Here is a 26357-nt window from a genome sequence, read left to right as displayed (position 1 = left end):
AGCCAGCTAGTGACCTGACGCCCGAGAACCCCGCAGAGGCTGGCCGATTTAAGTGGTAGAGTCCTGGCTTGATCTGTTCTCCTTCATCCTGGCCTCAGTTTCCCTATATGTAAACTAGACTCAACAACGCATGACGGGGACACTTGTGGGGCGCCCGGTACACTACTCTTAGGTAAGGTGATCGTTTGTAACTACTCAGTTCCGCCGTCCTCCACCTCAAATAAATATACCTTTAAGTTGCATCCCTCCATGCAACCCCCCTTTCGCCCTCGATTGGAATTGCTCATTCAGCTCCTTCAGGGCTGGCACAGGGGCAGGAAGAATTGGAGGAACTTCGTCGCTTGCTCGCTCCGAACTCCTGGTGTCTCTCACCTTTCAAACTTTGCACGTGCTGTTCCCTCAACTTGGAGGCCCAGGCCCCGGGCTCTTGTTTTAGGTCCCAGCGATTGCCTGTTGTGATACCTTGCCTGACTTCCTCTAGCCCCACCACAGTGCCACGCTCATTAAAGTCCCTAGCTCCCGTCTTGGTAGGGGGATGGTTATCTTGTTCACGGATGTTTCCAGTGCCTAGAATTGTGCCTGACTATAGTAAATACTCCGGAAACATTTACTGGGTGAATGTCTCCATCTCTCGAATGGCCAACCCAGTGCCTGGCCCACAGGAGGCCTCAGCAAACACTTGTTGTTTGGACAAAAGTCCAGGTCCCCTCTTCCACTTAAATCCTGTTTATCCTTCAAGGGTTCTGATTCACCTTGTCCAGGGAGGTGACCCTGAGGCTGAGGCCTCTGTCCTGAACCTTCACAGCAGGCAACACACCACCCAGCACTGGGACCCTATGTGCCACCCTTCCCAACAGCCTGGGGACACCCAGTCCCACCTGCTCAATCAGGTTCAGGGACCCGGTGTCACTGAGGTCCCTAGAAGCCCACGCCCTCTCCATCTTGCACTCCAGCTCCGGGCTGGATTGTATTCATATTTTATTTTCCCGTTTTTGTTTTCAGTTTTTATTAAATAAAACGAGCAGAGGAAGAGGAAGGCCCCTGGTCTCCCGGGCTATGGGGGAGAGCCATGGGTCCTCCCCTCCCTCTGTTCAAGGTGCACTGCGTGCTGGGCTTGAGGTGTAAGCTGGGGAGGGAGGGCAGCCGGGAAGGGTCAGCGGTCGGGACCTGTAACCCTTTCAACCCCTTCTGGAAGACTCACTGGGCAGGGAGGGAGCCTCCTGGACCTGGACTGGGGCTTATCCCAAGGGATGAGAGCCGACAAGTCTACAGGCTCGGCCCAGGTCCCCTTCCACCCTAGGAAGAGGAAGGGGTGCCAGCGTCTATCTGCTGGAGGGTGGTCAGGCAAGGCTGTGGGGCTGGGTGGCCGGCCCCTCACTCGTGGACGTCCCAGATCTCCGACAGCAGAGGTGGCAGCTTCTTGTCCTGGAGCCGCAGGGCGAAGACCTGCTCCGAGTGCACAGAGCTCAGCGTGCGCAGGCTCACCAGCTTCATGAGCATGCGCGGGAAGCGCAGCTGGTCCTGAGGGAGGAGGCAGGTGGGCGCTGGTTGAGCCCCTGCCCTGCCAGGCTTTGGGCGGCCCACCCCAACAGAAAGGAAGGCCCCTCCCCGACCAGGCGTGGGAGCCAGCGTGGGGCCCGCCTCTGTGCTTGGACTAGACCTGGCTCCCAGTCCAGCAGGGTGGGGCCTGAGGAAAGACTGCGGAGGGGACGGCAGTACGGCTGGCAGAGCCCAGCCTGGACGGACCACGTGGGCCACGGGACGTAGTTGGCTCTGCGCAGAGGCTCTGCGGGGCCCTACCTGCGGCCTCTTGATGCGCGTGTACGACAGCAGTGCCTCCACGTAGGGCTGCTGCAGCGCCTCCACGCGGCCGGGCTCCTGCACGTTGGGCCGGTCGGCAGAGAAGATGTTGATGGCGATGAGCAGGGCATACTCAGCGTCATCCAGGCCCAGCCGCCGCATAGCCCGCGAGAACTCGAAGATGGGGTTGATGAACTCCACCTGCAGACCTGCGGGGCGGGAGGCAGCCCGTGACTCCCTCAGCCCGAAACCAGGCCCCACATCCTGGCTCCTGGAGCCGCCCACAGTCTCTGGGGCCAGGAACACAGGAGTAATTACAGCGTTCTTGTCATTTCTGTCCACCTGTGCCCCGTGCCCATAAGACTGCTGGCATGTAGTAGGGGAGGGAATGAATAATGAAGGTGCATGTTTCTTCAGTATTTTCTACTATCCTATCACCACCCTCCTTTCCCACCTGGGTGGTGGCTGCAGCTTCCCCTGAGTCCTATCCTTGTCCCCTTCACAAAGGCAAAGGGAAGCTTTTAAAACCTAGGTCACATCGTGTTGGTCCCAGCGCTGGCTTCCACTGCTCAAGGTAAAGCCCAAACTCATTCCCAAAACTGACTTGTTCATTCATTCATCAAATGTCACTGAGTACCTGCCACGTGCCAGGCTCCAGCACTTACATTTGAGAACCTAGGGGACAGGTCATAGACAAACACATTAGGAAGAGGCCCAGCCTGTCAGAGGGCTGTGAGTTCAGTGGAACCAGGCAGTGCAGAGAAGTGTGAAGGGCCCTGCTGAGCCACGGTTCTATTTTACACAAGGTGGGCAGGGAAGGCCACGCTGTGGGTGACACTGGAGCAGTGACCAATCCGAAGGAGGTGAGGGATTGTGAGGGTGAACAACTGTCTGCTGTTCCCATGACTTGGGACGGGGGCTACCCAGGCCATGAGACTTTGAGTGTTAAAACTGGCAAGGTCCTGGGCAAACTAGGACCAGTTGGTCCCCCTAGTTCTGGACAGAGGAAACCAAGTACACAGGCCCTTGGCTGCAGCATGCTGGATGGGTGCCAGTAAGAGGCCAGAGTGGCTGCAGAAGGGGGAGAGGGTGGGAGCTGAGAGCAGAAAGTGAGCGAGGCCAGGTCCTAAAGGGCTTTGTGGGCCACAGAGAGGACTCTAGCTCTTCTCCCAGTGAGACGGGAGCTGTGGAGGGTTCTGAGCAGAGGAGGGATGTGGGCGGCCTCAAGTGTTGACAGGACCCTTCTGCCTGCGCTGTCAGCAGCCCCACCAGGCAGGGGTGAAGGCAGGCGGCCCCTCAAGGGGACCCTGGCAGTGTTCCAGGGTGGTGGCAGAGGAGGGGCTGGGAAGGGGTAGGGTGGGATTCCCGACCTCCTCTCCACCCCATCTCCTTGTGCTCCAGTTGCCTGGGCCTCCCTGTAGTTCCTCCAAACCACCAGTTCTCCCCAACCTCAGGGCCTCTGCAATCGCTGATCCCCCCTGCCAGAAACGCTTCCCTGCAGCCCTGCCCTGCTAAGCTCATACTAAAAGGGTTATTGGGACCGTCTCAGGTGGTGAAAGGGCCGGAGTAAGAGGAAGGGGAGAGGGTGGGGTTCGGACAGATGTCGGGAAATACAGAGAGGTCCCCCACAGATTGTGGGACAATGAGGGAGCGAGGCCCTGGCACATGCTCTGCAGCATGAGCAACACTCCTCCCACCCTTTTCCTAGGCGGTGCCTCTCACTGCCCAGGCCTTCTTCCAGAAGCCCACCCACCCAGGTCAGCGCTCTCGGAGGGCAGGAAGCGGTGCTCCCCAGACAGTAAGGAAGGCTGCCCGCTTCACAATGGACTGAGCTCCAGCCTGCCTCCCTTGGGTGAGACCATGTTTTGGGGTGGGGGGATGCTTTTCCTAATGCCCACCAAGATGCCTGATGTGGTAACAGGGTTCCCCCCGTCTCAACTTCCACTGCAACCCACTGTACAGAGTCAGCACTCAATACATGCTTTTTTTCTTAAATAGAGACACGGTCTCCTCTGTCGCCAGGCTAGAATGCCAGCGCACAATCACGGCTCACTATAGCCTCAAGCAATCTGGCCTCCTCAGCCTCTTGAGTAGCTGGGACTAGAGGCATGCACCACCACACATGGCACATGCACTCTTACCTCACTCTGACCTTGGCTCAACCCTCACCCCGACTTTGGAGATAAACAGAGACTCCAACAGGGATGAGTTGGCCCCAGGTCTTCCAGCCAGCAGGGGCGCCAAGCCTCCCCGAAGCCTCCCCCCTGGGCCCTACCTGCACGATGGAAGTCGTCCTTGCTGTAGGTGAAGTCTTTCAAGAAGGTGATACACTCTGTCTCGTGGTTATAGCGCCTGGCTGTCTCCAGCAGCATGATCTAAGGGCGGCAGCGGGAGGGGGGGCTCGAACCCTGCGACCCTTCCGCTGCTAGTCCCTTCCCTCCTGGCCCAAATGGGGGTCTAATCTCACCAAGATTATCCCTTGTCCCCTTCCCCGGTTCTCTCAGCCACACCAGCGTGCAGCCATCACGTGAGACAGCCCGAGCTCTTCCTCCACTTCAGGGTTCCGCACATGCTGCATCCCCATCTCCTTAGGATACTCGTTCCCCAGGTGAGCACAAGGTATAGAGGCAGGGGGTTTGATCTGCTTTGTTCTTTGCCCCATATGCCAACACTTGGAATAGAGCCTGGCATACTGCAGGCGCTCAATACTTACATGTTATCCCTACTTTGATTCAAATCCTAACTCCTCTGAAAAGCCTTTTTGGCAACTTTTCTCTAAAATAGCCCCTCTGGCCTGATCCTCAATTTTCTCAGCCTCAGACCCTATTTCCTCTCTCCTTGGCTCATAGAAGACTCTATTCGCCGTGGAATGTCATCCTACAAGGGCAAGGACTGGTCTTGCTTAACTCTGCTCCCAGCATCTGTCCTGGAGCTATCTCTGGGGTTCCTTGGGGGCAGATGGACCATTACCTCGATAGTGGATGCCTTCAAGAGGGCGATCTGGTCCTCCCGGCCCAGCTGCAGGAAACCAGGCACTTGCTTGGCGAAGTCCACGATCTCCTGGACTGAGATGATGGCCAGCTCCGTGAAGTGGGCGAAGCGTTGCTGGCGGGCATCTCGGGACTGGGGGTCTGCGCCCAGGGGCCAGGGCTGGGACACAGGAGACCAGAGTCACTCCCAGGTCTTTGTAAGCCTAAGTCTGGGCGGCCACCTTGATGCCAAGCCTGCACCCTGGGGGACCCTCCTCCCAAAGCTCCTGCCCTCTGGAGCCTCATTCTCCCACACCCTGCGTGATGGCCCAGCCGGCTCTACCCCATCAGGACCGTCACACTCAAGGTTGTGGAGGGGGCGGTACCGTGACTTTGGGCTGGTCGGAGAAGGAGCGTTTGTTGCACTGCAGCTGGGCTGCCACCAACTGCTGGATCATTAGTTCTTGAGCCGCTGTTAACTGGACACCCTCGCCTTCCCCAGAGCCCTGGCTGCCTGCCTCAGATCCACCAGGAGACGCCCCAGGCCCAGAGGCTGAGCTGCTGCTGCCCTGCGGCCCTGCAGGTGACTGCGACTGTGACTGTGACTGCTGCTGCTGCTGTTTCCGAATCTTCTTCTTCCGGATCTGTTCTTCAGAGAGGACGCCTGTAGGGGGATGCAGGCCTCAGCAGAACCCCAGGGCTGGGCGGGGGGCCAGGCCAGGCCAGCACCGCCCCCTCCCACTGCACTCACACTGCTCCCTCATCCCTGCCTCCTTGCACTTGCGCAGCCGGCACTGCTGGCACTTGCGCCGCATGAAAGCGTCCATCTGGCAGGTTCCGCCACCCCGGCAGGCATAACGCCGGGCCCCGCCACGGACCACACTGCGCCGGAAGAAGCCCTTGCAGCCTTCGCAGCTGAGCACGTTGTAGTGGAAGCCGGAGGCCTTGTCCCCGCAGACGCGGCAAAGCTCGTGGCCCAGCATCTTCGGGGCTGGGCCCTTCTTTCGCTTGCGCTCTGGCTCCTCTTCAGGATCTGGAATGACTGGGGTGGGTAGGTAGAGGCCATGAGAGAGCCACAAGAAGAAACAGGAACCAGAGGGATGAGCCCATAGGATATCCCCGGGCAAAGCGCCAGAGGATGGAGGGAGAGAGGAGTTGCTGCTCACATTCAGGGAAATTGCAATTTAGAAAGATATATATGTTAAGGAGACAGCAAGAACAAAAAGCAAAGATCAGGGGCCTCCCATTACCATCTCTATTTCTTTCTCCCTTCCTAAACCCCTCCCCAAGCCCCCACATCAACTCCAGGGCCCTGTCTCACCCCAGTCCGCGCTGCAGGCTGAGCCGGCCTCATCAGTGCCTGGGACATCAGGGTCCGGACCCCCGGGCCACGGCTCCGGACCCTCCTCCTTTACAGTGGGTGAAGAAGAAGGGGCGCCAGGCTGAGGGGGGCCATTTCCTGGAAGAAGGTGGAATCCGAGAGGGGTACAGTGAGCTTCTGCTAGTGTATGATAAGGGCTGGGTGGGAAAGAGAGTCACTCACCAGGCAGGGGGGTATCCAGGGAACTCGTGGTGGGAGAGGACATGGTGGGGTCACGGAGCAGCCTGTAGAATACAGGGGATTGAGAGCCTTGTGGGGCTAAGACGGATTGCGTTAGGTCAGTTACAGGTCTTGACAGGGCTTCCCCTTTTTTGTCCATCTCTCCAGAGACCCTACTCTCAGCCACAACCCTGGTTCCTACCAGCCTACAAACCCTCCCCATCCTTCTAACAGGACCCGCCCCTTCTGTTCCATGCCAGCCTTCAGCTTGGTCTTAAGCCCCGCCCCTGCTGTAGGCCCACCCCCTCAGGTCCAATCCACCTGATTTTTCTAGGTAGGGCCCATTCACCTTTAATCATGCTCTGCCTTCCCGGCCTCCATCCCATGTGGTTTCCCCCCACCTCCTCTTCTTAAGATTCTACCTCACTTCTGCCCCAAGCATCCCTATTTCTCATTCTGACCCCACCTCCTCCTATTATGCTCCGCCCTCAACCTTCCAGGTTCAGTCCCTAGAGCCCCCATCATGGGCCTCCCAACACCCTGCCCCGCCCCATACGCATCCCTCCCTCCAAGCCTCACCCCCACAACCTGCTCCAGGTCCCGCCCCATCCTCCTCCCATCATGCCCCGCCCCCGCCCCGCCTCCTCCCTTCTTGCTGCACCCCCACAACCTCTCTCCAGGCCCCGCCACTTCTCCTCCCATCATGCCCCGCCCCCAGCCCCGCCCCCTCCCTTCATGCCCCGCCCCCGCACCGCGCTCCAGGTCCCTCCCCATCACCTCCCATCATGCCCCGCCCCGCCTCCTCCATTCATGCTCCGCCCCCGCACCTCTCTCCAGGTCCCGCCCCTCTCCAAGCACCAGCGGGGGGCGGGGCTCATGGCTGCGCGCGGGGGTCTCGTGGACGGCCTCTCGCGGAGTGAACTACTCCTGTTGCCCTGGAAACAGCCGCGGGAGGCGCGAGTTACGGAGGGGAGGAAATGGAAGGAGAGAAGGGGACTGAGCAGAGTACGCGGGGAGCGCCGAGAAGCCCCGGGTTCGGGGGCTCCTCTTGCGTCTCCCCACTCTCGGGTGCACCTGCCTGGGTTCCCTTGCTCTGCTTCTCTTCGTCCTCCTCTTTAGCCGCTGACCCACCGCTGCTACTCGAATACCCTCAAAAGTAACTTCGCCACTTCTTCCGGCAACCCCGCCCTTGCGTCACGTCCGGAAGAGGGGCGGAGCGTGAAAGTTGACGAACTTCCGGTCCGCTTAGGACCAGCCGAAGCTGCTGCCCCGCACGGAAGTTGGAAACTCACCGGAAGTTTACCGGGTAGATCTACTGGGACTTGGCAGAAGAGTTCCGAACCCATTTCCTCGCTTCTTGGGAGCTAAACCTCCAGCCCCGCGCTTTGTGGCTTTAGCTCATTCATGCACTTCTCTGAGCCTGCGGCCAAACCCTAGCTATAGCTGCTTGTCGCACATGACTGATTTAAGGCACGTTTGCACTTTTTTGGTCGTTACAAGTTTTCTGATTTTGGAGTCGTGCTACTTGTTGGTTTTATTTTTATTTATTTGGAGAGGTCTCACTCTGTCACCCCAGGCTGGAGTGCAGTGGTGTGATCTCAGCTCACTGCAGCCTCTGCCTCCTGGGTTCAAGAGATTCTCGTGCCTCAGCCTCCCAAGTAACTGGGATTACAGGCATGTGCCACGACGCCCGGCTCATTTTTTTGTATTTTTAGTAGAGACAGGGTTTCACCATGTTGGCGAGGCTGGTCTCGAACTCCTGACCTCAAATGATCCGCCTGCCTCGGCCTCCCAAAGTGCTGGGATTACAGGCGTGAGCCGTGGCGCCGGGCTTATTTTTACTTATTTTTCTTTTGAGATGGAGTCTCGCTCTGTTGCCCAGGCTGGAGTGCACTGCCGTGATCTCAGCTGACTGCAACCGCCGCCTCCTGGGTTCAAGCGATTCTTCTGCCTCAGCCTCCCTTGTAGCTGGGAGTACAGGTGCCCGCCACCACGGCCAGCTAATTTTTCTATTTTTAGTAGAGATGGGGTTTCACCATGTTTGCCAGGCTGGTATCGAACTCCTGACCTCAGGCGATCCACCTGCCTCAGCCTTCCAGCGTGTTGGGATTACAGGCGTGAGCCGCTGTGCCTGGCCAGATTTGAGATGTCAGAATTTTCTCATTGTTAAAATTTTGCAAAAATGGTTTCAATAACTTGGTGATTGGAAGTATTAAAAAAGCTCAGTCTCAGACTGGGTGCGGTGGCTCACGCCTGTAATCCCAGCACTTTGGGAGGCCGAGGTGGGCAGATCACCTGAGGTCAGGAGTTTGAGATCAGCCTGACCAACATGGAGAAACCCTGTCTCTACTAAAAATGCAAAATTAGCCAGGCATGGTGGCGGGCGCCTGTAATCCCAGCTACTCGGGAGAGGCTGAGGCAGGAGAATTGCTTGAACCCGGGAGGTGGAGGTTGCGGTGAGCCGAGATTGTGCCATTGCACTCCAGTCTGGGCAACAAGAGCAAAACTCCGTTTCAAAAATAAAATGCATAAAAATAAAGTAAAGGAATAAAAGAATGGCTACTCCAGGTAGAGCAGCGGCTTGAGCTGTTCACTGTGATTATACTTACAGTTATTTCTTGAGTATATGCTAAACAACGGGTGGATTATTCATGAGTTTTCCAGGAAAAGGGTAGGCAATTCTCAGAACTGAGGGTTCCTCCCCCGTTTAGACCATATAGGGGAACTTCTTGATGTTGCCATGGCATTTGTAAGCTGTCATCGTGCTGGTGGGTGTGACTTTTAGCATGCTAATGCATTATAATTAGTGTATAATGAGCCATGAGGACGGCTAGAGGTCACTCTCATCGCCATCTTGGTTTTGCTGGGATTTGGCTGGCTTCTTTACTGCATATGCTGTTTTATCAGCAAGCTCTTTGTGACCCGTATCTTGTGCCAGCCTCCTATCCTATCTCATCCTGTGACTAAGAATGCCTTAACCTCCTGGGAATGCAGCCCAGTAGGTCTCAGCCTTATTTTACCAAGCTCCTATTCAAGACAGAATCGCTGTGATTGGAATGCCTCTGACATATGTGTATGTCTTTAAAAAAAAGAAATGGCACTATGTGATCCATGCTCTTTTGTAACTTATTTTGTCTACTCAGGCCCATTGTTTGAGATTGTGGAATTTTCCACCCAGGGATGTTAGATGCGAAACGAGTGATTAACATGAGCATTGGAAATGGCAGAACCTGGCGTCTCTGTCACTTCCTTCCTGTGTAACGCTGAGCCCAGTTCCTTAACCTTCCTGTGCCTCAGTTTCCTTGCCTGTAAATTGCAAACAGGAGTGAGAAAGCTGGGCGTGGTGGCTCACGCCTGTAATCCCAGCACTTTGGGAGGCCAAGGCGGGTGGATCACCTGAGATCAGGAGTTCAAGACTAGCCTGACCAACTTGGTGAAACCCCGTCTCTACTAAAAATACAAAAATTAGCTGGGCGTGGTGGCACGTGCCTGTAATCCCAGCTACCAAGGAATCGGAGGTTGCAGTGAGCCAAGATCGCGCCACTGCACTCCAGCCTACCGACAGACTGAAACTCTATCTCAAAAAAAAAAAAAAACACACACACACACAAAAACGAGACAGGAATAACACAGGGTAGTCACAGGAGAATAGAAAATTCCAGGCAGCAGTTTCACATGACTAGCAAAAGGAAAGTGTTGAAATAGTTGCAGCAGGTGGGGCCTGATAAGACTCTTGAAAACCCTAGGTGTGGACCAACCCGGCTAAGACACATTGGACCCAACAAAGCCCTACATATGATCTAGGTCTCACCTAGGACCTCATTATATGCTCATTAACATAAACACGCACCCACCAGCACCAGCACCAGGACAGTTACAGGAACACCCATATTTGGTGTAAAACTGGGTGGCACCGCAGTTCTCAAAAATCTCCTTTTTCTAGGAATCTTCATGAATATTCCACTCCTTGATTAAAGAAACCCATAGTGCATGCCTGTAGTCCCAGCTACTCAGCAGGCTGAGGCAGGAGAATCACTGGAACCCGTGAGGCAGAGGTTGCAGGGAGCCGAGATCGTGCCACTGCACTCCAGCCTGGCGACAGAGCAAGACTGTCTCAAAAAAAAAAAAAAAAAAGAAAGAAAGAAACCCATTAAGGTAGCAGCCGCAAACGCCCCCTGCAGGAGACTCTCTCTCGAGTCCACCTGCACTTTTCACTTTGCAATACATCTTTGTACTTTCAGTATTTTCCCACTTGTCCTCGAGTTCCTTCCCGAGATGGTGTCAAGAGCCTGGACACTGGCTGGGGTGGAGGTCCCACACCAGTGTATGGGGACTTCCCCTAACCTACCGGCATCAAGAGTACTGACCTTGTTTTTTAAGTACTTTTAAGAGTAAGTAAGAGTACTTACTTGTATTTATACTTTATTTATTTATTTTTTTGAGATAAGATCTCACTCTGGGCTGGGCGCGGTGGCTCATGCCTGTAATCCCAGCACTTTGGGAGGCCGAGGTGGGCGGATCACCTGAGGTTGGGAGTTCGAGACCAGCCTGACCAACATGGAGAAACCCCGTCTCTACTAAAAATACAAAATTAGCCAGGTGTGGTGGCAGGCGCCTGTAATCCCAGCTACTCGGGAGGCTGAGGCAGAAGAATTGCTTGAACCCAGGAGGCGGAGGTTGTGGTGAGCCGAGATCACGCCACTGCACTCCAGCCTGGGCAAGAAGAGCAAAACTCCATCTCAAAAAAAAAAAAAAAGATCTCACTCTGTCGCCCAGGCTGGAGTGCAGTGGTGCCATCTTGGCTTATTGCAGCCCTGACCTCCTGGGCTCAGGTGATCCTCCCACCTCAGCCTCCGGAGCATCTGGGACCGCAGGCATGAGCCACCACGCCTGGCTAAGTTTTTATATTTTTGGTAGAGATGGGGTTTCGCCATGTTGCCTAGGCTGTTCTTGAACTCATGGACTCAGGCGATCTGCCCACCTTGGCCTCCCAAAGTGCCGGGATTACAGGCATGAGCCTCGCATCCAGCCTATATTGATTCTTGTGGCTGTTAAAGTTGTTTCTAAGTTTCCACTATTAGAAAAGTGCAAGAGTCCTGAAATAGGCTGAAGAGGAATTACAACACTTTTGGGGCAAGTCACACTGCACTCAGTCTCGGTTGACCTACTGGTAAAATAGGATAAATCGTTCTTCCTTTTTTCTTTGAGTTTCACTCTTGTCACCCAGGCTACAGTGCAGTGGCCCAATCTTGGTTCACTGCAACTTCTGCCTCCCGGGTTCAAGTTATTCTCCTGCCTCAGCCTCCCGAGTAGCTGGGATCACGGGTGCGCGCCACCATGCCCGGCTAATTTTTGTGTTTTTAGTAGAGACGGGGTTTCACCATGTTGGGCAGGCTGGTCTCAAACTCCTGACATCAAGCGATCCACCCGCCTCGGCCTCCCAAAGTGCTGGGATTACAGGCATGAGCCACCGAGCCCGGCTTTGTTCTTATTTATTTATTAATTTGAGACGGAGTTTACGCTAGTACAGGGGCGTGATCTCGGCTCACTGCAACCTCTGCCTGCTGGGTTCAAGCAATTCTCCTGCCTCAGCCTCCTGAGTAGCTAGGACTATAGGCACCTGCCACCATGCCTGGCTAATTTTTTGTATTTTTAATAGAGACAGGATTTCATCATGTTGGCCAGACTGGTCTCGAACTCCTGACCTCAGGTGATCCACCCACCTCGGCCTCTCAAAATGCAGGAATTACAGGTGTGAGCTGCTGTGCCCAGCCTCTTGTTCTTATTTCTTATGAAGGGTATGAGGATCCCAGAAGCGCAGTGCCTGGCATACAGAAGCATTCCATCACTGGCAGTTTTGTTGTTTGAAGGTAGTTGTGGACCAAGGTTCTCATTTGTAAGTAATCCAATATCCTCTAATTTTTTTGGTAATAGCTTTATTGAGATTTGGTTCACATACCAAACAATTCACCACTTTTAAGTACAATTTAATGGTTTTTAGCATGTTGACAGGGTTGTGCAACCACCACCATAACCAATTTTAGAACACTTTGGTCACTCCACAAAGAAACCCTATTCCCATAAGCAGATATACCCGCTGGCCGCGGTGGCTCACACCTGTAATCCCAGCACTTTGGAAGGCCGAGGCAGGTGGATCACGAGGTCAAGAGATTGAGACCATCCTGGCCAACATGACGAAACCCCGTCTCTACTAAAAATACAAAAATTAGCCGAGTATGGTGGCAGGCACCTGAAATCCCAGCTACTCAGGAGGCTGAGGCAGGAGAATCACTTGAACCCAGGAGGCAGAGGTTGCAGTGAGCCTAGATCATGCCACTGCCCTCCAGACTGGCAACAGACCTAGACTCTGTCTCAAACAAACAAAAAACAGTTATACCCAATTCTCCCACCCTTTTCTTCCAGCTTGAGGCAGCCATTAATCTATATCTGGCTGCGTGAGGTGGCTCATGCCTGTAACCCCAGCACTTTGGGAGGCCGATGCTGGAGGATTGTTTGAGCCCAGGAGTTTGAGACCAAATCTGGGCAACATAGGGAGACACCCCCACCCCCATCTCTACAAAAAATTAAAAACTAAGCCATGCAGGGTAGCGAATGCCTCTAGTCCCAGCTACTCAGGAGGCTGAGATGGGAGGATCACTTGTGCCCAGGAGGTTGAGGTTGCAGTGAGCCATAATGTTGCCACTGCACTCCAGCCTGGGTGACAAAGCAAGACTCTGTTTCAAAAAAAACAAAAAAATTGTATGACTTTATGGAATTTTCCTATTCTAGACATTTCCTATAAATGGATCCTTGGAATATGTGGCTCTTTGTGACTGGCATCTCTCACTTGGCATAACATTTTCTAGGTTCATCTACATTGTAGAATGTATCAGTACTTCATTTCTGTTTATGGCACAGTAATAGTCCATGGTATGGATATACCACCTTTTACTTACCCATTCGCCAGTTAATGGACAGGTGGGATGTTTCTATTCCTGGCTGCAATGCTGCTACGAACATTCTTGTACAAGTTTTTGTGTAGACATGTGTTCTCATTTCACCTTGGAGTGGGATTGCTGGGTCATGCAGTAACTCCGTGTTTAACTTTTTGTTTTGTTTTGTTTTGAGACAGTGTCTCACTCTGCTACCCAGGCTGGAGTGGGGTGGTGTGGTCACAGCTCACTGCAGCCACGACCTCCTGGGCTAAGTAATCCTGCCACCTCAGTCTCCGGAGTAGCTGGGACTACAAGCATGTGCTAGCAAGCCCAGGTGATTCTTTTGTAGAGACAGACGCACTATGTTCCCCAGGCTGGTCTGGAACTCCTGGGCTCAAGCAATCCTCCCACCTCAGCCTGCCAACCTGCTGGGATGACATGCATGAGCCACCACGCCCAGCCTATGTTTAATATTTTGAGTAGGCCAGGTACAGTGGCTCACACCTGTAATCCCAACACTTTGGGAGGCCAAGGCGGGCAGATCACCTGAGGTCAGGAGTTCGAGACCGGCATGGCCAACATGGCAAAACCCCGTCTCTACTAAAAATAGAAAAAATGGCAGGAGAATCGCTTGAACCTGGGGGTTCGGAGGTTGCACTGAGCGGAGATCACATCCACTGCACTCCAGCCTGGACAACAGAGCGAGATTCTGCCAAAAGGAAATAAAAAAAAACAACTGAGACCTCGGGAAGGTGCGATATAAGCTCATAGAGGGAACGCGGGTCCGAATTTGAGGCCTCGTGGGGTTAGATGTGGCCCACAGTGGCTGAGAGTCACCCAAAGGGTCCCTCACTCTTGGACACACAACTGGACTACATTTCCGGGTCGTCCTTGCAGCCAGGAGCAACCACGTGACAGATTCCCGCCAATGGAACAGGGGCAAAAGTAATCCTGGCAAAGACAATGCGAGGCATCTGGGCTGATTACTTGGTGTCTGCAGCTTCAAGAACCAGGTTCAATTCCCCTCCAAGTGCACCTGGGCTGCCTCCTCTTAACCTTGCTGCACCGCAGCACCACCCCCGAACCCCGTAAAATGTGGGCGATAATTCCTTTCTTACAAGGTTAGTTAGTAAATAAAATGACGGGTTTAAAAATCTGACAATCCTTTACCTAATCACCTCCTGAGGGGATTCCGGAAAGAATGTGTTGGGCGATTCTGGAAACTGTGCTCCTCTGATGGTGGAGGCTGACCTGGTCACAACCCCCTGAGAGACAAGACATGGGGAGATCCAGGTCCCATTGGCCGGGCCTTGTTCGGCAGGAGACCTCCCAGTAAGCTCGGGCAGGGGAGTCAGGGAGGAAGCCTCTGTTCTGCTCCTTTTCCCGTGGGGTGCAGAGAGCGAGCAAGTCGGCATTCCAGGCGGTGGGAACCGCTAGGGCGGAAGCAGGGAAGCTGAGCCTGGTGGGGCGCTGAAGGGTGGCGGGGATGGGGGCAGCCCCCCCCTGGCCGGAGCAGGGCTAACTTAGGCTGGTGAAGTTGGATGGGGTGCTGCAGACGGAAAGCGTGGGGGGCGAGTTGAAGGGGCCCAGATCGAGTGCTCTGACTGAGAAAACAAAGGGGGGTGGTGAAAGTTATCAGGGACACGGTCGGCTGCTTCAGGAAAATCCCCCAGAGCAAGGAGTGCACAAAGTGGATCTTTACCATTATTTATGTATTTATTTATTTCTATTGAGACAGTGTCTCACTCTGTCGCCCCGGATGGAGTGCAGTGGCGTGATGACAGCTCACTGCAGCTTCAGCCTCCTGGGCTCAAGTGATCCTCCTGCCTCACCTTCCCCAGTAGCTGGGACTACAGGAGTGTGCCATTACGCCCAGATAATTTTTACATTTTTTTGTACAGACAGGGTCTCCCTTTGTTGCCCAGGCTGGTCTCCAACTCCCAGGCTCAAGCGATCCTCTTGCCTCAGCCTTCCAAAGGGCTGGGATGACACCCCCAGCCTCCCAAACACACCCCAACCTCATCTAGCCTTTCTTTTCTTTTTTTTTTTTTTGAGATGGAGTCTTGCTCTGTCGCCCAGACTGGAGTGTAGCAGCACGATCTTGGCTCACTGCAACTTCCGCCTCCCAGGTTCAAGCGATTCTCCTGCCTCAGCCTCCTGAGCAGCTGGGATTACAAGCGCTGACCACCATGCCTGGCTAATTTTTGTATTTTTAGTAGAGACAGGGTTTCACCATGTTGGCCAGGATGGTCTCGAACTCCTGACCCTGTGATCCGCCCACCTCGGCCTCCCAAAGTGCTAGGATTACAGGCTTGAGCCACAGCGCCCGGCCCACCCAGAGGATTTCTAAGGGTTTTGACTGCAGTCCCTGGCTCACTGACTGCATCTCTGGACCCACCTGGGACCTGGGGTAACTTGATGCCCTGAAGGGAAGGATGTAAGCGTGGCTGCCTTTGGAACCTGCTAGTTTTAGAGCCCAAGGGCAGCCAGGTAGGTCGTGGTTACAGGAGGCCATGGGCAGGACCCAGCGCAATCTCAGTGATAGTAGGCATAGGGGTGTTTGTGTCACCCCACTCCCAGTTCCAGGTAGCTCAGGAGAGAGAGAGAGAGAGACAGAGGGAGAGAGAGACCGAGGGAGAGAGAGAGACAGAGGGAGAGAGAGACAGGGAGAGAGACAGAGGGAGAGAGAGACAGAGGGAGAGAGAGAGAGACAGAGGGAGAGAGAGAGAGAGAGAGAGACTCTGAGAGAAAGCAAGGGAAGAGAACAAGAGTCTCTGCCTGTTAATCCAGATAAATCTTCTGGATCTTATCCAAGACCACTGAGATAGTACCTCTATGAGTTTGTAAGAACCACAGCATTAATGGGCTTGGGGAGCCCCCTAATGCAGACATGGCTTAGATCACAACACCCAAGTACTTCTGAATACCTGGAAAGCCTCCCCAAAAAGGGCAGGTACAAACAAGCCTTGTCTGCAAAGACTACAACAAATACTTAACATAGCCAGGCGTGGTGGCTCATGTCTGTAATCCCAGCACTTTGGGAGGCTGAAGCAGGAAGATCACCTGAGGTCAGGAGTTCGAGACCAGGCTAGGCAACATGGTGAAACCCCATCTCTACTAAAAATACAAAAATTAGCTGGGCATAGGCTGGGCGTGGTGGCTCATGCCTGTAATCCCAGCACTTTGGGAGGCTGAAGCAGGTGGATCACCTGAGGTCAGGGGTTCGAGACCAGCCTGACCAATATGATGAAACCCTGTCTCTACTAAAAATACAAAAACTAGCTGGCATGCGCCTATAATCCCAGCTACTTGGGAGGCTGAGACAGGAGAATCGCTTGAACTCAGGAGGCGGAGGTTCCAGTGAGCCAAGATGGCGCCATTACACTCCAGCCTGGGCAATAAGAGTGAAACTCCATCTCAAAAAAAAAAAAAAAATCAGCCAGGGTGGTGTCGGGTGCCTGTAGTCCCAGCTACTCGGGAGGCTGAGGCAGAATTACTTGCACCTGGGAGGCAGAGGTTGCAGCGAGCTGAGATCGCACCATTGCACTGCAGCTTGGGCAACAAGAGCAAAACTCCATCTAAATAAATAAATAAATACCTAACTCGTCAATGCCCAGCCAATGAACATCTATAAGCATCAAGGCCACCCAGAATAAATGACCTTACCAAACAAATCAAATAAGCCACCAAGGACCAAGCTTCGAAGAAACAGACATGTGACCTTTCAGACAGAGAATTTAAAATAGCTGTTTTGAGGAAACTCAAAGAAATTCAAGATAACACACAGAAGGAATTCAGATTCTATCAGATAAGTTTAACAAAGAGATTGAAATAATTGAGAATCAGCTGGGCGCAGTGGCTCACGCCTGTAATCCCAGCACTTTGGGAGGCCAAGGCGGGCGGATCACCTGAGGTCAGGAGTTCTAGACCAGCCTGACCAACATGGAGAAACCCTGTCTCTACTAAAAATACAAAATTAGCTGGGCGTGGTGGCACATGCCTGTAATCCCAGCCTGGGCAACAAGAGTGAAACTCAGTCTCAAAAAAAAAAGCAAAAAACAAAAACGAACAAACAAAAAACAATACCCAATGATCTGTTGTCTACAAGAAACATACTTCACCTACAAATAAAACAGTAAGAGACTGGGTCCTGAAATGCGGGCAGTCCCACTTCATATGTGAGGGCAGGTGTCTAATCACGTCCTTTCTCCCTTCCCCCAGGCCCTTCACAGATACCTGCTGGTCTCTCCCACTTGGCCAAGGAAACACTTGTGGTTAATAAGTCTCAGAAAAGTTATGTGAAAGTTAAAAGTAAAACTGACAGCAGCGGAAGGATGGGGGGGTGGGAGGTGGTCACGGTGGAGGGGACCCCACCATCACTGCCACCCAAGTAGGGAGTGAGGAGCACCAGGAGCACAGGATACTACTTCTGCCGACCCTCCAAAAATACTCTGCACAAATCTTCAAAAAACATCCTTGTCCCACTGCGACACCTGCAGACAGATTTCATGTCCTGGTCTCCTTCTAAACCTGGAGGTGGGGTATGAACAGGGCGGAGTCACAGGGGAAAGAAAATGAGGCCCCAGGACACCTGGGTTCACACCCAGGTCCCCAGCGATGTCTCCACCACCACTGCTGCTACCCCTGCTGCTGCTGCTGCTGCCTCTGCTGAATGTGGAGCCTGCCGGGGCCACACTGATCCGGTATGGTGACCCCATCTACCACCCCCAACCTTGGGAGTGATTCTCTGCCTCTTGCCGTTTAAGTCTAGGACTCCCAGTTCAGTGATCCCCAAACTTGGCACCCAGGATCCCTAGCGCTTCTTTCTCAGCTTCCCAGATCTCTAAACCAGGCTCCACTAAGGGCTCCACTCTGACATCTCTTAAAACCAGATTTTTTTTTTTTTTGAGATGGAGTCTCACTCTGTTGCCCAGGCTGGAGTGCAATGGCATGATTTCAGCTCACTGAAACCTCTGCCTCCTGGGATCACGCGATTCTCCTGCCTCAGCCTCCCAAGTAGCTGGGATTACAGGCTCGTGCCACCACGCTCAGCTAATTTTTGTATTTTTAGTACAGACGGGGTTTCACCATGTTGACCAGGCCCGTCTGGAATTCCTGACTTTGTGATCTGCTCACCTAGGCCTCCCAAAGCGCTGGGATTACAGGCATGAGCCACTGCGCCTGGCTGACCAGAGCCCTTTTATTATTATTATTAATTATTATTATTTTTTGAGACAGAGTCTTGCTCTGTTACCCAGGCTGGAGTGCAGTGGGGCGATATCAGCTCACTGCAACCTCCACCTCCAGGGTTCAAGTGATTCTGCTGCCTCAGCCTCCCAAGTAGCTGGGACTACAGGCACATGCCACCACGTCCGGCTAATTTTTGTATTTTTAGTAGAGATGGGGTTTCTCCATGTTTGCCAGGCTGGTCTTAACTCCTGACCTCAAGTGATCCTTCTGCCTCAGCCTCCAAAAGTGCTGTGATTACAGACGTGAGCCCCCGCATCCCGTCCCAGAGCCCTTTTAAGTCCCAGATCTTACAGCACTGAGACTCCAGATTGAGGACCCCTCCCCCTCCTCTCAGGACTTTTTTTTTTTTTTTTTTTTTTTTTTTTTTGAGACTGAGTCTCACTCTGTTGCCCAGGCTGGAGTGCAGTGGTGTGATCTCGGCTCACTGCAAGCTCTGTCCCCGGGGTTCACGCCATTCTCCTGCCTCAGCCTCCCAAGCAGCTGGGACTACAGGTGCCTGCCACCACGCCCGGCTAATTTTTTGTATTTTTAGTAGAGATGGGGTTTCACGATGTTAGCCAGGATGGTCTCGATCTCCTGACCTTGTGATCCACCCGCCTCGGCCTCCCAAAGTGCTGGGATTACAGGCGTGAACCACCGTGCCTGGCCTTTTTTTTTTTTTTTTTTTTTTGAGACAGAGTCTTGCCCGGTCGCCCAGGCTGGAGTGCAATGGTGCGATCTCGGCTCACTGCAACCTCCATCTCCCAGGTTCACGCCATTCTCCTTCCTCTGAAAGTGCTGGGATTACAGGGGTGAGTCACCATGCCCGGCTAATTTTTTTTGTATCTTTAGTAGAGATGAGGTTTCACCATGTTGGCCAAGCTGGTCTCGAACTCCACCTCGTGATCTGCCTGCCTCAGCCTCCCAAAATGCTGGGATTACAGGCGTGAGCCACTGTGCCTGGCCAGGACATGTCTGCAGACCCCACTATGAGCTCTGATGATTAGGTACTGTGGTTTCCAGACATGTGACACACTCCTCCCATCTTTGAGCCCCAGATATATGACATTTAAACTGAGACTCCCCCACATCATGCCCATCAAACTGTTTGGCCTGAATAAGTCATCTTTTTGGCCAGAGACTTGGCTCACACCTGTAACCCAGCACTTTGGAAGGCCAAGGTGGGAAGCTCGTTTGAGGCCAAGAGTTTTGAGACCAGCCTGGGCAACATGGCCAGACTCCATCTCTACAAAAAATACAAAAATTAGCTCAGTGTGGTGGTGCACACCCATGGTCCCAGCTATTCAGGAGGCTGAGGAAGGAGGATTGCTTGAGCCCAGGAGTTCGAGGGGGCAATGAGCTATGATCCTGCTACTGAACTCCAGGCTGGGCAACAGGGTGACACCTTGTCTAATAAAAAAATAAAATAAAATAAAAAGCTAGGTGTGGTGGTGTGCCCATAGTCTCAGCTACTCCAGAGGCTGAGGTGGGGGAATCACTTGAGCCCTGGAGATCAAGGCTGCAGTGAACCCTGACTGCACTACTGTACTCCAGCCTGGGGGACAGAGGGAGACCCTCTTTCAAATAAAAAGTTTAAAAAAGAAAAAGAAATCCAATCTTGGGGACCCTATGCAAGAAGTCTTCCCACTACCTAACCTCTGATGCCCCCTCCCTGCCCCCCATCTCTCTTTTTCTCCTCTCGTCTTCATACCCTGGAACTCTTGGTAGGGGGAGGGGTGTACACTTCCAGGAAGAGTTTTCCCCACTTCACATTCTTGTGCCTCTCAAAGACTGACTCATGGCGGGTGAGGGGAAAGGTGTGAGTCATGTGACAAGTGCTTCAAGGAGTGACTAAAAGCAGGAACGAAGATATTACCGTACATGGTGCTTGTTAACCTGCTTTTCGAACCTAATGTCTCATGGCCATTTTCGAAGTCAATGCAAAGAAAAGTGAGTCTCCAAATGTTGTATCAACAGCATCATCGTGACCTGAGAACTTGTTAGAAATCCAAATTCTTGGGCCCCACCCTAAACCTACTTAATTAGCAACCAAGATATCTGAATTGTAATTGGCCCTCTAAGTCAAGGGTTGCAAACACTCAGCTTAACGGCCAAATCCTGTTTGCCTCCTGCTTTTGCAAATACAGTTTAAGGGAACCTGGACAGGGCATAGTGGCTTTCCTCTGCAATCCCAGCACTTTGGGAGGCTGAGGCCAGGAGTTTGAGATCAGCACGGGCAACACAGCAAGACAATTAAGATTTGAGGCTTACATTTTTCTCCTCAAGGGTGGGGAAAGTAGTCCCTAACCTCATGAACTGAAGCATGCAGGGGCCACCACCCAAGGGCTTTTGCAAAGGTTAGGTTTCCTGTTAGGGTCTTGGGAAACCTTTGAGAATGTCAATTCCTTGGGAATAGCTTATTTTAAGGGATTTGGACGTGGAAAGGCCTCTTTGGGATGGTTTGCTCTTGTAAAGTCTTTGGGGATATTTGTCATCATGGCATCTTTGATGGCCTTTTCTGGAGGTTGTTATTGCAGGGTTTCTGGTACTGACTACTATTGTAGTGCCTTGGAGATGTTGAATTTGTCATCATATCCTATTTGGGTAAGTCTATTTAGAGGGTCTCCAAGAAGGGCAGCTTCCTGTCAATATCCTCTTTCCCTATAGCATCCCTCTTCATCGAGTCCAACCTGAACGCAGGACACTGAACCTAATGAGGGGATGGAGAGAACCAGCAGAGCTCCCCAAGTTGGGGGCCCCATCCCCTGGGGACAAGCCCACCTTCGTACCTCTCTCGAACTACAGGGATGTGAGTCACAGCCCCACACAGCCCTCACCCCTGCGCCCTTGAGCCAAACTCTTCGTTTATGCTCCTCTTTTGCTCTTAGGTGCAGTATTTTGGGGAAATTGGGCTGGGAACGCCTCCACAAAACTTCACTGTCGTCTTTGACACTGGCTCCTCCAATCTCTGGGTCCCGTCCAGGAGATGCCACTTCTTCAGTGTGCCCTGCTGTGAGCTTCTATGCGGGAGAATAAGGCTGAATGGGGGTGAAGGGAGAAGGCGGGGCTGGACCTCAGCTTCTCAGAGATTTTTGAGGAACTGTTCTTTTTTTTTTGAGAAACATGCCCTCACAGGTCAGGAAGTCAAAGGGGCAGTAGGCACTGGGGAGATTCCCTCCCTCAGTGACACCTTTCTAACCTCTAACCTAGGGTTACACCACCGATTTGATCCCAAAGCCTCCAGCTCCTTCCAGGCCAATGGGACCAAGTTTGACATTCAATATGGAACTGGGCGGGTAGATGGAATCCTGAGTGAGGACAAGCTGACTGTGAGTGGCCTTTGACTCTCAGAAGTCTTGAGCCTGGGAGAACCCCATTGTCTAAGATTATCTGGCTTAGGAAGGGGCTTGAGGAGCTTCCCAAGCCAATGGATGGGGCTTTTCAAGTGGGGAGGAGGGCCTGCCTTTCAGAGTGAAGGGATGGTGCGTCACAAGGAGGGGGAGGGGCTTCCTGGGTGAAGAAGTAGGGCTTCTCAAGCAGGGGGGAGGAGCTTCCAAGGTTAAGAGGTGGGGCCTCAAGCAGGGAGGAGGAGCTTCCTGGGTGAAGAGGTGGGGCTTCTCGAGCAGTGGGGAGGAGCTTCCTGGGTGAAGAGGTGGGGCTTCTCGAGCAGCGGGGAGGAGCTTCCTGGGTGAAGAGGTGGGGCTTCTTGAGGAGAAGAAAGGGGTTCCTGGGTGAAGGGGTGGGGCTTCTCAAGAGGCAAAGTTTCCTAGGAAGTTGGGGCTTGCATCCAGAGGTCCCCAGACCTAGGATTCATGCCTTGGTTTGGGAGACCTCAGGACATGTGGTTATTGTCCTCCCAAAAGTAACTGGTCACATCTCAATCTACCCCTAGATTGGTGGAATCAAGGGTGCATCAGTGATTTTCGGGGAGGCTCTCTGGGAGCCCAGCCTGGTCTTCACTTTTGCCCATTTTGATGGGATATTGGGCCTCGGTTTTCCCATTCTGTCTGTGGAAGGAGTTCGGCCCCCAGTGGATGTACTGGTGGAGCAGGGGCTATTGGATAAGCCTATCTTCTCCTTTTACCTCAACAGGTACTGGGAAGGGTGCACCTATCTAATGAGTCTTATTCCCAAGAAGGAAGAGAGTCTTCCTTCAGGAAGACTCTTACTCCATAAAGAAAGTCCCACCTCTACTCAGGAAGTCACTGACCCAACGCAGGAAGTCTCACTCTCAGAGTCACCCACCTATACTCTTCATTCAGGAAGTCAGCCATTCAATACAAGAAGTTGCATCCTCCATGCAGGAAGTCACCTGCCCTATAAAGAAACACCTCAACCCTATTCAAAGTCCCAGAGCTTAAGTGACAACTTAAGACATACTAAGGAAACTCACTGTCAGTTCAGAATGCTCCATGTTTCAAAATCAAACAAGGAAATAACATGCCCCACCCAACAAAATACTCAGGAGCTTTCTCTTCCTTAAAAAGAAAGCTCAAATCCCATTTGAGAACACTGACCAGAAGTCAGGAATTGCCCAATTTAATCCAGGAAGTCCTACTCACCTGCTAGGAAGTTCAATATTATGCTCAGAAGTCCCACCCAACATCCAAGAAGTTTCCAAGAAGTCTCCACTTTCTCTCCCAGAGGCCTGTCACACACAGTCAGAAAATCCTATGCCCGCTCAGTTACCCTGACATCCAACCCACTCTAGCAGTTCTACCAACCACTTAGTAGATCCTGCTCTCCTCCACCTTCCAGGAAGTCTCCATCCCTGTTCCCATCACTCTCAGCCAACTCAGGAAGTCTAACACCTCTCCAGATAACACAACAGGCAATTCAGAAATTCTCTTCTCCTACCCAGGAAGCCACCCCACCCCTGCACCAGTCACACCTTCAAGAGCCAATTCCAAGACACCACTGCTCTACTTGGTTACCATGATATGCAACTCAGGAAATCCACCCAAAACTCCACCTTCCACAGCCAAATGAAGTCTCGTCTTCACTTCAGGAAGTTCTAGCTTCCATCAAGAAAAGCATCATGCTTTTCTTGTCTGGCTTCCAGTCCCAACAAATAGGCCCTTCCTGCACCCCATTACCCCGTAGGAACCCCAGAAACAACCCAGTTGGTGGGAAGTGCCATTCCTGGCAATACCTAGGGCTGAGGGAGGGCCAGTGACACTGACATCTACACTCTCTACACTCTGCCCCTGCAGGGACCCTGAAGAGCCTGATGGAGGAGAGCTGGTTCTGGGGGGCTCAGACCCGGCACACTACATCCCACCCCTCACCTTCGTGCCAGTCACAGTCCCCGCCTACTGGCAGATCCACATGGAGCGGTGAGGGACTTGGTCTCCTGACTCTGGAGCTGGAGGCTAGGGGCCTGGACTCCTAGGACCCTGCCTCTGATGACTGCCTCCTTCCCCCTCAGTGTGAAGGTGGGCCCAGGGCTGACTCTCTGTGCCCGGGGCTGTGCTGCCATCCTGGATACGGGCACGTCCCTCATCACAGGACCCACTGAGGAGATCCGGGCCCTGCATGCAGCCATTGGGGGATATCCCCTGCTGGCTGGGGAGGTGAGGTCCCAGTCTGGTGGGTACGGGTTGGGGAGGCTGATGGCAGTTCGACAGTGAACATCAAAGAGCCTGAGGGTGGGAAGCAAGTATTTAAGGGGCATTCCAGGGCAGCAGGCACTGGACTTCGTGACAGATAGTCTGGAGGGTGGTGGGAGGAATTGAGGCCACTTTCCAAGTGTCTATGCTGTGACTCTGTGGATGGTGGCCGGGTGGAGGGAGATGATAATGCAGGTTTGCTTGGGACTGCAGAAGTCTAGGCGGCAGGGCCTCTGCACACAGGACGCTGAGTACCCAGGTGCTCAATACGGAAATTACCCTATGGCACTGGGGAGCCACGGAAGGGATTGAGCAGAGCAGGAATCTCTCATCTTCACTAGTTCCTCTTCTCCCCTAGTACATCATCCTGTGCTCGGAAATCCCAAAGCTCCCCGCAGTCTCCTTCCTTCTTGGGGGGGTCTGGTTTAACCTCACGGCCCAGGATTACGTCATCCAGGTAGGTGGCCATCACCATGACGCCATAGTGACGTCATATGACAGTTTGAGAGGGTAGAGCTGAGAGACGTCACTAGGAAGGGAAGCGGGCGCAGAAACATTTCTTGTCCCTGTGATGGCAGTTTGTTGGCGAACATTAAAGAACCCGAGGATGGGGGGAGAGGTCGGGGTCCCAGGCAAATGGCCGTCCTTGTGGCCGCGACACCCAGTTGTCGTCTTGTTGCCTTGCAGACTACTCGAAATGGCGTCCGCCTCTGCTTGTCCGGTTTCCAGGCCTTGGATGTCCCTCCGCCTGCAGGGCCCTTCTGGATCCTCGGTGACGTTTTCTTGGGGACGTATGTGGCCGTCTTCGACCGCGGGGACAGGAAAAGCAGCGCCCGGGTGGGCCTGGCGCGCGCTCGCACTCACGGAGCTGACGTGGGATGGGGCAAGACCGCGCAGGCGCAGTTCCCCGGGTGACGCCCAGGTGAAGCGCATGCGCAGCGGGTGGTCGCGGAGGTCCCGCTACCCAGTAAAAATCCACTATTTCCATTGAGCGAACCTGCCTGAGTTGCTTCTTTTCAGAGCGTACTTTTTAAAGAGAAAGCTTTGTGATCAGGCGCGGTGTCTCACGCCCGTAATCCCAGAACTTTGGGAGGTCGAGGCGGGTGGATCACCTGAGGTCAGGAGTTCGAGACCAACCTGGCCAACATGGTGAAACCCTATCTCTACTAAAAATACAAAAAAAATTATCTGTGCGTGGTGGCGCATGCCTGTAATCCCGGCTACTCGGGAGGCTGAGGCAGGAGATTGGCTTGAACTTGGGAGGCCGAGGTTGCAGTGAGCCGAGACCGCACCATTGCACTCCAGCCTGGGCAACAACGCAACTCCATCTCAAAAATAAATAATAGAAAACTTTGTGCCTGTACCCATGGAGTTGAGGAAGAGGGAGGCGAAGGGTATCACCCCTTTTCTCCAGGACGCACCCTGGTGAGGGGTTTTGTAAGACGAGTCCCATGAAGCCCCTCGCCTACGCTACCTTTCGTCAAAAGCTCCCGGCGCCGTGGAGCATCACGGTCGTTGTAGTCCACGCCGTGGTCACGCCCTGACGGGGGCGGGCGCAGCCACAACATGGGTGAGAGGCGACAGGTCGCGACGGCAGCGACAGGTGGCAGTTGGGGTTGGCTGTAATTGGTAAGGGTTTACCAGTTCCTGTTCAAGGGGGCAAGGATACCATTCCCCCGGATCTCATCTCCTGTTTATCCTCTCTCCTTCCAGATTCCTAGACCCCTGGGGAGCTCAAAGCCCCCAGGTTCGGGGAGCGGTGCTGCCCCACCCGCGGAGGTGACGTCACTCCCCCCTCCTCAGCCTCTTGCTACCCAGAACTAAATGATTCGAAAAAACGACCGGTCGAAAAATCTGGCAATCCTTTAATTGCATCCCGAGGCTTCTGGAAGAATTGTGTTGAGCGATTCTGGGGACCCCGAAAAGAGTCAGGCCTGAGCCCCATCTCGAGAGTGTGCTGCTCTGATGGTGGAGGCCGACCGGATCACAAACCGCTAAACGGCTAAACACGGGGAGATTCAGGTCCCAGTAAGCTCGGGCAGGCGAGTCAGGCAGGAAGCCTCTGTTCTGCTCCTTTTCCTGTGGGGTGCAGAGAGCGAGCAAGTCGGCATTCCAGGCGGTGGGAACTGCTAGGGCGGAAGCAGGGAAGCTAGAAAGAGCCTGGTGTTCCAGGGGTCCAGCTCTGGAAACAGGGGTGGCGGCTGGGGAATCTTGGCTGGGAAAACAGGCCCACACCTCCACCTTGTGGCCAATTGGGAATTTGCAGGCACGGCCT

General features: G+C 53.5%; 2 protein-coding genes across 4 annotated transcripts; one reads left to right on the top strand and one right to left on the bottom strand.

Moving 5' to 3' along the window:
• Positions 1–981: 981 nt before the first annotated feature.
• NR1H2 (nuclear receptor subfamily 1 group H member 2) lies at positions 982–10784 on the bottom strand. 3 transcript variants are annotated; one of them, XM_003269802.4, is made up of 10 exons: positions 7388–7648; positions 7137–7244; positions 6313–6374; positions 6091–6228; positions 5521–5811; positions 5156–5433; positions 4771–4950; positions 4076–4175; positions 1801–2009; positions 982–1521 (listed from the first exon to the last, which is right to left on the bottom strand). In XM_003269802.4, exons 3-10 carry the CDS (start codon positions 6353–6355, stop codon positions 1375–1377), a joined length of 1386 nt encoding a protein of 461 aa, XP_003269850.1. In that variant the 5' UTR covers positions 6356–6374; positions 7137–7244; positions 7388–7648; the 3' UTR covers positions 982–1374. The 3 variants fall into 3 exon arrangements, with proteins under 3 accessions (XP_003269850.1, XP_030676996.1, XP_030676995.1); XM_030821136.1 differs by lacking the exons at positions 7137–7244; positions 7388–7648 and adding an exon at positions 10769–10784 and having other exon boundaries at positions 6313–6378; XM_030821135.1 differs by lacking the exons at positions 7137–7244; positions 7388–7648 and adding an exon at positions 6659–6743.
• A 7024-nt stretch (positions 10785–17808) lies between these two features.
• Positions 17809–25074, top strand: LOC100581059 (napsin-A). Its single transcript, XM_003269801.2, has 9 exons — positions 17809–17947; positions 21141–21282; positions 21362–21485; positions 21684–21802; positions 22366–22565; positions 23687–23809; positions 23902–24046; positions 24441–24539; positions 24770–25074. The coding sequence occupies exons 1-9, from the start codon at positions 17862–17864 to the stop codon at positions 24995–24997; spliced, it is 1266 nt and encodes a 421-aa protein (XP_003269849.2). The 5' UTR covers positions 17809–17861; the 3' UTR covers positions 24998–25074.
• Positions 25075–26357: the final 1283 nt, after the last annotated feature.

The sequence above is a fragment of the Nomascus leucogenys genome, chromosome 10, assembly GCF_006542625.1.
Source record: "Nomascus leucogenys isolate Asia chromosome 10, Asia_NLE_v1, whole genome shotgun sequence".
Classification (NCBI taxonomy): Eukaryota; Metazoa; Chordata; class Mammalia; order Primates; family Hylobatidae; genus Nomascus; species Nomascus leucogenys.
This window is presented reverse-complemented; position numbering and strand designations above follow the sequence as displayed.